We start from the raw sequence: 13,622 nt of genomic DNA, 5'->3' as shown, positions 1-13,622 counted from the left end.
GTCTCTGGCAAATTTGTTTCTTTTTCTGTCAATTATAGTTTGTTCATATGTCAAGAGATCTTGTTTATTTTTGTCGAAGCAGCGTTGAAATTGTGTGTCCTTCTCCCAGGGCTCCAATTTCTTACTCAGCTCGTCCAGATCACGTTCACAGCCTTCAAGTATGAGATGATTATGTTTAATCAAAATGCCCATGAGTTCCATGGAGCACTTGAGGAGACTGTTATCCCATTCAGTTTTAAGATTGTCACTGGCTAAATTGAAAGTAGGGAAAACCCTTGGCCTGAGGCCACGTGGTACTATCTTGTTCTTCAAATAGTTCTCTAGTGTGGTAAGGTCCCAATTGGTTCTTATTTGCTTATGCAATAACTGTTTGAGTTGTACAAAGTCAGTTTCCCAGTTAGTGTGTGGTTCTGTATCCACTATGTTACTGGGAAAAATATCATCTAAATTTTCTCTATTTCTGTGTTTGTAGGACAATTCCTGCTTTAAGTTGAAGCTCATGTTTAATTGTGTGTGGGACTGAGCCCGTTTGTGTACAAAAAGTTATTATGGTTATTAAAAAAGGTTGTTGGATTGCATCCACTTGTCCGTGCTGGAGTTCCTAAGAAAACTATTTCTAGTTGTCTGAATATGCAGTAAGGAATTGGGTTAAGGATGCCGCACAGGACTAAGTGGTATTGAAATGAATTAGTGAAAATGTGTTGCCAAGAAAATCGACCAACCCGAAGAAAAACTTTCGGAATTTATCACCATCTACCATTGGGGAAAAAAATTCCTATAGGTAGGTAAAGAGGGTGATTGTCGATGGTGCTCCCATAGGTCTATTACATAGGTAATAAAGAGAAGAAGAGTAAAGAAAAAGTGACCTTTGTTGGGAGCACTCGCTCTTGGAAACAATTGTAATTTAATATATACGTAGTAATTTGAATGTATTAAAACATAACCTTTAATTACTGTAAAGTAAAATAAGAGTACACCAGAAATTTCTAGGATTAAAAGTATGATTAAACCATCAGTTTGAAACTAAGACTGTGAATATATAGATGAATGTATAAGGCAAAAAATGAGGCACAAAAAATATATATATATATATACCTGCGGCAAAAAATACAACAAAGAATACGGCAAAGAATACGGCAAAAAAGCCCAGCCCTTCAGGCATTGATGTCTGGGTTTAGTGTAATAGCCGATGTATTGCCATCAGGAAAACCTACAACACCTGGTATTCCTTAGTGGTCAACCACCTAAGTACTGACCAGGCCCAACACCGTATTGCTTCCAAGATCAGACGAGATTGGGCATGCGCGGTGTGGTATGGTAGTAGATTTAAAGTACATCAGGCAAGACCCTGCAGCTGGTATGCAGCTATTGAATACACTATAAGCCTGATTGTTATGATGGGCAGATGATCTCTAAACAGAGAAACATATGTTTGACCATCATTGCACCAAATTGTACCCCAAGTGTATAGGTATACGAAGGTTTAAATCATATGGTCAATGAATTTTGCCGACAGGAACCGCCTGTATGTTGCTTTTTTGTGCTATGCAACATCATTAAGGAAGGGTTTTTATCGTTTGGTAAGGTCAGGATAAACCCTTTGTTACACTGAGGACATGCCAACAAAATTAGTAAACATCCAAGCATAAATATGTTATGAGATAATATAGTAATATTAAAGTTAAAGCTGGATTAGCCTAAAACATTCCACAATCCTCCCCCTCCACCCTCACAAAAGGTATAGGGCAGAAAGTGAAAATGGACCAGAAAACATATTTGTTAACTGAGAAGACAGATTTGGAACGGTGGATTAGGTAGATAGGAAATATATCTCCAGAGACCAAAATCTCTATTATCCACAGATAGGCTAACTAACCCAGTAGAGCCTGAAAAGACTGTCTTTGTAGCAGTATTGTTGGGCTAGTATGCTTTCAATAAAACAGTCATGCATGTATCCACAGTGTATCCACAATGTATCAATCAGTGGTTGTAACATATATCCATATCAGGTATCAATTGTGTTATCATAACAAGGTTATATACTCTGGTTTTGTGCCTGTATTTAGGACCTGTATAGAGAGATCCCAGTGCTGATTTCACAGGAGTAGAAGAGTGACAACACCTGTACATTAATTGCCACAAAGCTAACCGGTAGCAAATTATTCCTGATTATAATGTATCAGCCACATGAGGGCACAAAGTTATCAAAATGACACCATATGTTTTTTTGCACCTAAAGAAACACAAAAGTTTTTCATGAAATGAATAGTGCCTTTAGTAGATGGCATGAATTTGCCGGTAAGTACCGATGCACATCGTGTTGGATTACATATGTGCGTGGCTGGAGAACAGGAGACCAGTTACATGCAGGAAAAGAAGGGAATTAGAAAAAAGTAATTCTATACTTATGACCAAATGGTAATGTTGCCTGCTCGTTCCGTGCCGCTGACTGGTCGACTTTACGAGCTGTGTGTCTGTGCGGCTCACCTGGTCTCCTCTCCTGCCGGTCTGCGGGTCACGTGAGCGCGCTCACCGTGACCACGTTCACCTCCCCGACGTACGTTTCACAGTTGCTTGTTCACGGGTAGTGTGAATGCACGTGTCTGGACCGGGCTTAAATATGCAAGGTTGATCCCTGATTGGTTACATGTGTTGGTCATTGACCTGATAGGGTCAGACAACGTGTAATGAGCTGCATGTTAATGCAGAAAAAGGTGATTACTGAATAGATGTCCTGCACGCAGCAGGGAAGGGTATCATAAAGGGAAAAATAAATGCTATCTTAAATTAGTTATTAGATGAATGTATAATTATATAGATTTATATAAATAGAAGAGGTGTGATTGGTGGTAAGTAAATGAATTATGTGGTATAGGAAATATAGTGAAACATGTTATTTAATAATGCTTGAAGTTTATAATTGCTGTGATAGTGTGGAGGTGTATGAGGGGAAAAAAAGGGGGGGAAGAGAATTGATGTGTGAAGTGAATTAATTATAACCAGGATAGTGAATTGCTGTGGAAGATAATTAAATAGTGAAAGTGCCATGAATGGATATGGAAATGTCAGTGATGTTAATTGCTAAGTACACGAATAAGTGAGATACTTATATAAATATATATATATTTATATTATGAGCGGAGGGAGCGGGGGATGGGGGAGAAAAAGGAAAAGGGGAAGAGGAAAGAAACAAAGGGGAGGTTTTTGGGGAGGGGGGAGGGAAAAAGGGGAGGGATGGGGGGGGGGGGGTGTTGTAGTTTTCTTCCTCTACACCACATTTGATTATGGCTCATTCATTTGAGTAACACGGCTGCCTGTTCTTCAGTTCCATAGGTCGTTTGCAAAGTGTATTTTATCAGTATGGTCATTTCCTGTTGGCTAATTGATGGGCGGGACATGTGTGTGGTCCTTTGCTACATAAGCAATCCTGGGTGCAGTGTGTGGTATGGGCTGCTGGGTATACACCTGTTGTTTTTCTTTCTGTCTTGAAGAAGGCTCGATGGGAGCCGAAACGTCGACACTATATGCTGTTATGCTGACTGTCTCCATGTGAGACACACCTGTGAGTGGCAATAAATTTTTCTATTCTCAAGGAAAAGTGGTGAGTGCCTGTACTCTTTTTGGATATATATATATATAGATATATATATATATATATATTGTAGAAAGAGAGATGAGAGGTCTCAGGAAGAACTCACCCCAGGGGAAGCAGACGCAGGGACCCCAGGCAGGCTGTAGTGTAGGTGGGACATGGCATTTATATAGAAATATACATTATATGGAGCTGAGAATTGGCAGATAGATAGATAGATAGATAGATAGATAGACAGATAAGATAGGGAGATAGACAGATAAGATAGAGAGAACAATAGATAGAGTTCCAGCTAAAGACTCCTAGTTACAGTTGAAACCCCATCACTTGTATATTTTCCCCAGTCTGCTTACCTCTGAGTGATTTCCTCCCAAAAAAAGCCTCCTGCTAAAGGGGATGTCAGGCTGCAAAGTTTGCGACCCGGGGCTCAGCACACAATAGGAGTAGGAAACTGCATGCAGAACAGCACTTAGTGGTGAGCAGTAGCGGGGCAAACTGGAGACCAGAGAGGCACAGAGAACTGCCGATGACGCACTGACAGCGACGGCAGCGCTACAGGATGGACCCTCACCCAGGTGCTGCTGCTGGCGGCTGGCTGTCAGCTGCAGTCAGTGGTCCCAGCTGCGGCTGGTGAACTGTTCCTCTATGGGGTGGCGCACTATATGGCTGCTCCTATTGAATGGCCCTTAAGCCAGTGTTGGAGCTGATAAAGCGTTTCCTTGGAAGGGAGGGGAGAGCCTGGTTAAGAAGAAGATCTTTCCACCAGGTAGCCACAGCAGCCCGCTCCCTCAGGCCCTGGTGCCCATTGGCACTTGCCTAAAGCTGCCTAATGGAAGTGTCAACCCTGTAAATAATATAGAGAATTGATGCACAGATAGATATATATATATACACATATATATATATATATATATAGTATATATATATATTCTGATGTTGTTTGACATGTTACATGACCCCTTTCCATTTGAAAAAACTGACTTAGATTCAAGATGGATGATCTCAAGATGGCGCCCATGTTTGGTACATAGCTTAAAAGATATCCCTCCCCACCCATACCTTACTGGAGTATTCAGTTTTCCCATTTCCTGCACAGTTTTTGAAACAAAAGGGTGTACTGCGACTTCTGAATCACCCTGTATATATATATATATATACACACATACAGTCTGTTTAATATATGTTGCATTTGTATATTTTATTACCATAGATTATATCCTAATCACTTGAAATATTAATAGATAAAATATTATAATAATATTATAATAAATAAAAATATTATTATTATTAATAAATATAATGTGTATTATAAGTAATGATAATAAATTATTAATAATAATATACTGTACTGTATATTCATGGCTGGACCCCTCTATTTCTCCTGCAGGAGCAGGCTCAGCTGCAGCAGTTTACTTAAAGTTATTGCAATTTGCTGTCACTCACTCACACAGTGACAGTACTCTTTCTGTCTCTCTGCTGAACAACTGTCGTTATTTGTCAAATTGTCATCATTTGAATTTGATTGAATTTGAACTTGTCCTCCTCCTAAGAGGAATGTTGTGTGCTGTGGCGTTGGATTAGCACTCGATGAGGAGAGAGAGCATGGGCGGGTGTGCGCACGGCATGACATCATCACGACACATCACACAGTTTAGCGGAACTGGGAGGAAGATTACGTCACTGATGCTGCATCCATGCAAATGAATGATTAACCCATCACGGGTATCAGGCCGGCCAGGCAACGGCCAGACTGGGCAGCGGGAATGGCAGGTGTAGCGAGTGGGAGGGCACTCAGCACACTCAGCGATCGCCGATCACTGCAGCAGCAGCAGCAGGCGTGTCTGAGGGGGGTGACAGACATTAGCGGGTTCCTGTACACACCAGGCTCCCCCCTGCGCACACCCATGGTAATATTTATACCTGGATCAATAACGCTTTTGGACTTGCAAGTACAGTATAATAGCTTTTGTGCATCCAGAAACTTATTGCACATAACTAATATGCATATGTAACACAATTTTTCACTTTTACGGTGTGGTGTTATGGTGTAATGGTTGAGTCAAATATTTGGTACATATCCTTTATAATAATTGTTACAGCCTGCTGATAATGATGTAAAATCACTGATCTGACCGTTTCACACTTGCTGAATACGGAGAGAGGGTGCTGGGGAGAGATAAAATTGGGGTAGGGGTAGGTTTTTGGTGCAGCAGTTGCCATTCATAAAATTTTTCATATTGAAAACTGACTGGATTTTCTATCCTTGTGTTTGATTTCCACGTACGGTTTCATTAATTTAACGCCGCTCCTCACCTCTCTGGTGCGGCTGGCTGCCACTGGAGGGACAAGGACACACCCTACGTACACTGCACCCCCCTCCATATACTGCCCCTACATACCCCTCCATATAGTGCCCCCTATATCATACCTCCCAACATGACCCTCTCTGGAATGTTCTGCTCCTGGACTTTCCACTTAATTTATGATTGCCAGTACCTGTTTTGAACAGGTTTATGGAGAAGAGAGGTGATTCACCACAGGTGATGGCAATCATAAATTAAGAGGGTCATGATGGGAGGTATGCTATATACAGGGCACCTCCCTCCTCCATATACTGCTTCTGCCATAAAACGGATACTCTGCACCCCCTCCTCCATATTCTGTGCTGTAACCCCAGGTAACTTGCCATCCCGGGACTCGGCAACAAGTAGCAACAGTAACCAGGAAACGGATGTAGGAACCACCACGCTTTCCCGCAGCACTCAGAGTGGAGGCACCGGGAACACGTGTGGCCACTTACCACTTATCGGTCTAATTATGATTGGAATATAATGACATTGTCGCTTTGCATGCTGTTCCCCTCTACAGCTACTGAGTATACAAAGGGAGACTGGGGGCTGCTTCATCTACATTTCCTCTTTGCAGTTGCTGGGTGGGGGATACCAACAGGCTGCCTGATCAGCATGGGCTGGCTGGCAACTTTCAGCATGGGGGGCAGACTGAAGCAAGTGGCCCAGCTTTTCACAGGGAATGCAGTGAGAAAATGGCCCTAGAACACTTAAATTGCTCTGGCCCGAGGGGCAGATGGCACCCTGCCCTCCTGCCCAGCCAGCCCCTGCTGATCAGCAGTGGTCAACTGCATGGCAGACACTGGGGGAGGGAACCAGGAAACAGAGGGATCGGGAAGTCCCTCTGAGAGTGGCTGCTGCTGGAAGATTATCTTCCAGCAGCCAAACAGTGGGCGTTTCTGGCTGGTTACATCATATCTAAAAAGTAGTCCTACTACAGTATAATTGGCTGCTGTTTCCAAGTCTTGAAACCAGTGTTACTTCTTAGCAAATATTTGTACTTCAATGGCAAATATAAAATATGCTGTGTCATGCAATATATGTATCTTTCAGCCAAAAGTTTTATACCAAAAATAGCAACTATTTATTTAGTGATGTAGCTTTAATAATTTGCAATAAAGAAAGGGTTTTTCATGCCCATATTTTCTTTTTAGTTATTGTGGCTCTGGTATTACAAAATGATGTCACATATCTGTAGCGTGTCGGCATTTGCTGCTGTACTGTCCTTTTCTGATCATAAATTAGAAAAGATGTGTGTGTCTGATGTTGTGTAACTATAGAAATGCAACAGATTAACAATGGGGCCTCCACATAAAATAGTATTATTATTATTAGGTGTAGTAAGCCTGATGTACTTAAAATGCCTGGTACTGTACGCCTGACATATTCTTGGCAGAAATGCTAATTTTTTAGACAGACCCATCTTTGGTATGTACATACGTGCATGAACACTCATCTGTCTTATTTCCGTGTATGTTTTGAGCACAACGTGTTCACCTGTAAATGACGCACATTATGCTGTTTCTAGAGAAGTGTGTGTTCCGCATTTACATTAACACAAAAACTGTTTGAATTAGTGATAAAAACATATCTATTTTGTCTTTGCAGCACTTACCCCCAGAGCTTTTGGCCTGGATGCCAGAAATGTTCTGTAAAAAGGGGATGATGAATCTGTACATTGCGGCATGTTTGTAACAAAACCCCACTGTGGTACCGTAGGAGGAGGAAAATTCCAGGCCTTCGTTTCGGCAGAGACACTATATGGAGGCGGTGGTACCATGACATTCTGGAAAGAGTTTGGTACTGGTGTATTCATATTGTGAACAGCTGATGAACCAGTAGCTGGTATGGCCTCATAGAAAGGTGGTGGGGATTCACCGTCAGCATGCATAATAGAAACTGAGACAGAAAGCAAACAGTAAATACAATTTTGCTAAATATATAACAATCACAATAAATTATAGTGTAGCTGTTGTATATATACTGTAAGTGTATATATGTGCTGACTAGTTCTTGCACAGGGATACATATGATGTGCCGGCGGACGGAATGCCGACTGTCATGATCCTGTCAGCAGGATCCCTTCTGCCAGAATGCCGGCTGCGTGGCGAGTGCTATAAAGACCTTTGCGGGCTCGCCACGCTGCAAGCACTCACCACAGGTTATATTCTCCCTCTATGGGTGTCATGGACATCCACAGAGGGAGAACAGCCTATGTCGCCAGTATTCCTTCAGTGGCATTTCACCACCTGTCGGGACTCTGGCGTCAGTATTGTGACCGCCGAGATCCCAACTGGCGTTATTTTAAAAGCTAACCCTTGCACATACTGTATGAAATAGCATATAAAGATGTGTCCATGTTCATCTTACAAGTATTCTCCCACTGTGTGTGTAAGCATTGCGGCAGCTATTTCCCCCTAGCCGTGATTAGTCGCAGCATGCGTATGCACAAGGGGGGTGATTCCGAGTTGTTCGCTCGCTAACTGCTTTTAGCAACATTGCACACGCTAAGCCGCCGCCCTCTTGGAGTGTATCTTAGCATAGCAGAAGTGCGAACGAAAGATTAGCAGAATTGCAAATAGAAATTTCTGAGCAGTTTCTGAGTAGCTCCAGACTTACTCAGCCATTGCGACCAGCTCAGTCCTTTTCATTCCTGGTTTGACGTCACAAACACACCCAGCGTTTGCCCAACCACTCCCCCGTTTCTCCAGCCACTCCTGCGTTTTGCAACTCGAACGCCTGCGTTTTTCCGCACACTCCCATAAAACGGCCAGTTTCCGCCCAGAAACACTCACTTCCTGTCAATCACACTACGATCAGCACAGCGATGAAAAAGCTTTGTTATGCCGTGAGTAAAATACCTAACTTTTGTGTAAAATAACTAAGCGCATGCGCTCTGCGAACCTTGCGCATGCGCAGTAAGCGACTAATCGCAGTATAGCGAAAATCGGCAACGAGCGAACAACTCGGAATGACCCCCAATGTGCGTCTATGGAAACATCTACGTACGCACGTGCCTGCGAACAGTCGTAGGTACATAATATTCAATGCAAAAGACTCGTGTTTGCAGCGTATAGGACTTAAGATGAACATGGACACATTTGTAGATTCCCAAACATAAAAAAAAGTTTGTCTCATAAACACAGAATTAGAAATGCTAAGGTAATTGCAAGTAATTATATTAGCAGGCTAAGGAACAGGTTGGAATAATAGAGGAAGAATCAAGAGAAAAATACAGTATAACAAAAACAAAATATGTAACAATTAGTGATAATTACTAAGGTTAAGTATCAAATATTAACAATTCTGTAAATAAAAATGATGAAAGGAGAAGTAAAAATAGAATTCAAATAGAAATAATAATAATAATAATAATAATAATAAATAATAATAATTTCCTTACTCAGAAGCCAATGGAGGTGATAAGGAAACTAGAGGTGGAGGCCTATTTCTCTTGTCATCAAAAGTAATTTAGTTTGTGCCTCCATCATTAATTTATTAATATGTCCCCAATTAACAGAAAAATATTATTGTTATTGTTTTTTCATTTCAAAATTTTGGTTTCTTAATAGATATTACATATAATATTGTCCTATTAATAAATTAATTTTGTAATTTGTGCCCAACAATCAGTTCAAAATATACCCCAATAAACATACAGTAACTAGTTATTGCTTTGCTTCATTTATGAACTTACTGTACTTCATATAGTTAATGTGCCTACTCATTAGGTTCTAGCTGGATATATACTGTAGCTGAAAGTGCATGGAGTTTGTCAAACCCACCAGAGGGACCTCTTTTTCCTGCCTGATTTAGTGCCAATTTGTGAAACTACATCTTAATAAATCTTATAATTTGTTTTCAGAAATGCCAGAAATGGTGATAGTGATTTGTGTGTAATAATTGTGATTTTTCAGCAAAAAAAATAAAAAATGTTTTTTAACAAATTGCTGCTCGATATATCGCCCCCTCAATTCTATATAATGTAACACTATTATAACAAAAGAATGACAAAAAAATACAAACTGAAGATTTGAAAATGAACCAAAGCACAATTTAGTAATCTTATTCAAATTGTAGCATCCTCAGGGTACAAGTCAGCGCGTGATGCATAATCTACAAATTCTACTTTTTGTGATAAATTATTATTCTGTCGTTTGTATATCCAAGAGATTACTGTTGGGTGGCACTATGGTTATTTTATTTTTTTTGTTGTTACAATAATTTGTCTGTGTTACAGAAAATGGATTTTGAGGGTATGCGTGATGCATCCAATGTACTGGGGACCACATGTACCCCAAGCCTCATATAAATAACAAACTTTATGAGATGTACTAAGCCTTGAAAAGTGATACATTTCACAGTGATAAGGTAACAGCCAACCAGCTCCTAACTGCCATGTTACAGGCTGGGTTTGAAAAATGACAGGAGCTGGTTGGCTGGTACTTTGGGGTCTATTTACTAAGCCTTGGATGGAGCTAAAGTACCAGCCAACCAGCTCCTGTCATTTTTCAAATACAACCTGTAACATGGCAGTTAGTAGCTGATTGTCTGGTACTTTATCTCCATCCACATTATCTCCGTCCAAGGCTTAGTAAATAGATCCCTTTATCACCATGAAATGTATCACTTTTCAAGGCTTAGTACATCTGACCCTTTGCACTAAAATTCCAAAATGATTTACTAACATATACTAGTTCATTTTATTTTCTGTTTAACATACTTGTACAGTACTGTATGTAGTTTATTTTTTTTGTCATTATCACCTCAATGTACAGCACTATGTAATATGTTTGTGCATCTGTAACATGGCAGTTAGGAGCTGATTGGCTGGTATTTTATCTCTCCCCACTTTGTCAACCTCCACGGCATAGTTGGAGACAGATTTGTGTCTGTCTCAGCACCAATGGTGGGCCCCCCGCTGCTGTGATCTGAGCTGCTGCATTCCTTAGTGAGCTCTACTGTAATTGGCTGAGAACTATGCACTGAATTCAGCAAGATATATCTTGATATATAGCAAGTCCCAACTGCTCACTAAAGGTAATTTAAATGAATTCCAATTATTATAAAGATATATGTAGAAAGGGGGTGAAAATATAACCACAGAAATTGTGTTCAGTGAATGTGCCCAGCACGTAGATAGAGAAGAACCACAATCACAGGAATCATCAATAAGGGCCAGTAATTTAATATATGACCAATAAGGAAAATATGTAGGAAAAGAAGATCTTCTATAGATTGGTAATGAAATATAGATGTGTTCGCCTACCTGTGAATCCACTTCAACTCTCCTGTGTGTGCACACAATGGTACAGGGAACACAGGATGAGAGAGGAATAGACAATAAGGTAAGAGAATATGTATACTAGTATCTGCTGCTAAAGATACAACACTGAGCTAAGCCCGGTTTTATCAGAGCAGGGGTCAGCCAGACATCATCACACCAGAGAGAATACAAGAAAAATGCAATGGTAATAAGAGGAAATAGATACTTTACGTCAGGGCCGTCTTTTTGTATGGGCTCAATGGGAAGTTGCCCAAGGGCCCCAGGTGTATAAGGGTCCCTTTTAGGGGCCCTTATAGCTGAGGGTCCCTTGTTTTCCAGGGGTACCAGATTTTTGAAAATTGGCACTGGGGAACCGGAGATATTTGACTTCAAATCTGTGGTCCCCATCCGTGCCTGTTAATTGCTATACCCCACCAGATATCTCGGGTTCTGTCTGATTTACAGTTATTCTGTGGGTATATTCCCAAAGCTGGGATACTCCCCTTTCGGTGGACACTGACAGCTTGTGTCTACTATGCACAGAACCAGAGATATCAGCCTTCTAGCAGCTGGTCCCTGCTGCAGCTCCACACGCCTGGTATGCAGTTTTATATTTTAATTGGTGGATTGCTTGTAAACTCTGATCCCCGAGTCCCCAATACCTCCTGAACGGTGTAACTCTCTAGTTTTTTATTGCATTGAAATCAATTTCCAGGAACTGGAGACTGCAGTCAAGCAAGCTGCCCTCCCACCGGAATATAAAGACAACTCCACTATCCACCCTTCCCCTGCGTATTAAACACCCCCTACCAATCTTGTACCATGTCATGTACCAGGGCCCCTTCATTCAGCACCACCCCTTCTACAATTTAGTGTTCTCCCTCCAGCCTCATCTCTTACCATCTGTGTAGTAAAGGAGTAATAAGCTGCAATTACTGCTCCAGGTTCTACATGCTGAGCGGAAGATAGAACACCCGCGAGACATCAAAGCTAACACTGGAGAATGGGTAGGGGCCCCAGTGCATTGCTTTGCCCATGGGCCTACACTGCTGTTAAGACGGCCCTGACTTACGTAGCAGGGTAAATAGAAGACCACACTGAGAGAAACCTGTAAGGGTAAATGGGAGTCCTCATGCGTTGTAAACGCACCTTTCATCAGGAGGATTGGTTACTATAATAGAAAATATAATCGGGATCCCGGGATTGGCCACCCTAGGTGTGTGCACATAAAGTGAATTTTAAGTAAGTGTTTAAGTTGGTTTTATTTCTTTTAAATAATATTAAAACGCTGTTATACCTAGCAACGAGAGGCCTTTGGGTTTTTTGTTTCCTACGTTTACATCCACGACGCTAGTGGACTCGCCAGTGTTTCTAAACACTGGGTCATCAGGATTCCAAACAGCTCACGTTTTTCAGGTCACCCAGCAGGAGCACAGGTGGTTTCATTACTCATTGACACATTTGAAAAGATCCATAGGTTGAGCTAATTATTTCCCTTGTGATTCTGGGAGGAGACCTGGAAAACATGAACTGTCTGTGGTCCTGAGTTTGTTTTAAAGCATTCATAATGTAAAGGGAAAAACAAGGTTGGATTTGGCTTTTAAATTTTTACCTCTTTAAATATACAGGCTAACTCACTGGAACCGTAGCCATGCCTACAGCTCTAAGGTCAGTACATAAGGCCCAATAAGTTAGGAGGCACAAAAGGCTTTCACCAATGTTAGGCCATGTTTAGCAACAATCAAGAGTTAGGCAGAGACAGTGCAATTACAGTGTAAAGAAGAATAGCTCAAATTCAAAGCCAGTCTAAAATCAGGAGTTGAGGAATGCAAAAGCACCGAACGAACATCAAATGCCAACACACCATGGAGGACCTACAGTTTCACTGGGATTGCACAATGTGTTCCTTGGACTGTAATAGGTGTATAACAGTTGCAATCACTCATAAGTGCATGCATGTTGATATGACCCAGTAAAGTTAGGACGTGCCATTAGAGATCCTGACAGTCACTTGTGGCCACGAAAGCCTGAAACCCAGTTGAGTGAAGAGTTGGGCATCGGCCTAAGATATCCATGCAATAAATAAATGATAGACACATTTATACATGTATATTGTTAATAAGTATTCCATGAATTAGAGCTCTCCATAAACAGCATTCATACAGTATATGGATACTAAAAAGTACCAATATTTGCGCCACAGCTATCTGAGTGGCCTCCAATTACCCGATGTTAAGAGCTATCACTGTTATATTGCACAGAATCCTTGAGTGGACAAGGACAAATTACATCAACCAAGGAGTCTCCATAGAGGTCTACTCCCTCTTCCAGAACAGTCATTCCAGTATTCGGGAAATCCCCAACAGCGCCCCACCCATAGACACTGGTTCTCGTGAGTAGATTATTTTATGCCCAT

General features: G+C 41.2%; 1 protein-coding gene and 1 pseudogene across 1 annotated transcript in view; both read right to left on the bottom strand.

Moving 5' to 3' along the window:
- The window catches only part of LOC135054933 (membrane-spanning 4-domains subfamily A member 4A-like), a 91,251-nt gene that overhangs the window by 61,087 nt on the left and 16,542 nt on the right, over nt 1-13,622 (bottom strand). Inside the window, exon 2 of the mRNA XM_063958426.1 lies at nt 7,556-7,839. Within this exon, the coding sequence (XP_063814496.1) occupies nt 7,556-7,831 (276 nt within the window). The 5' untranslated portion in view covers nt 7,832-7,839. The remainder of the gene's footprint in view (nt 1-7,555; nt 7,840-13,622) is intronic.
- Nucleotides 1,208-1,326, bottom strand: LOC134896577 (5S ribosomal RNA; annotated as a pseudogene).

The sequence above is a fragment of the Pseudophryne corroboree genome, chromosome 3 (assembly GCF_028390025.1).
Source record: "Pseudophryne corroboree isolate aPseCor3 chromosome 3, aPseCor3.hap2, whole genome shotgun sequence".
Lineage (NCBI taxonomy): Eukaryota > Metazoa > Chordata > Amphibia > Anura > Myobatrachidae > Pseudophryne > Pseudophryne corroboree.
This window is presented reverse-complemented; position numbering and strand designations above follow the sequence as displayed.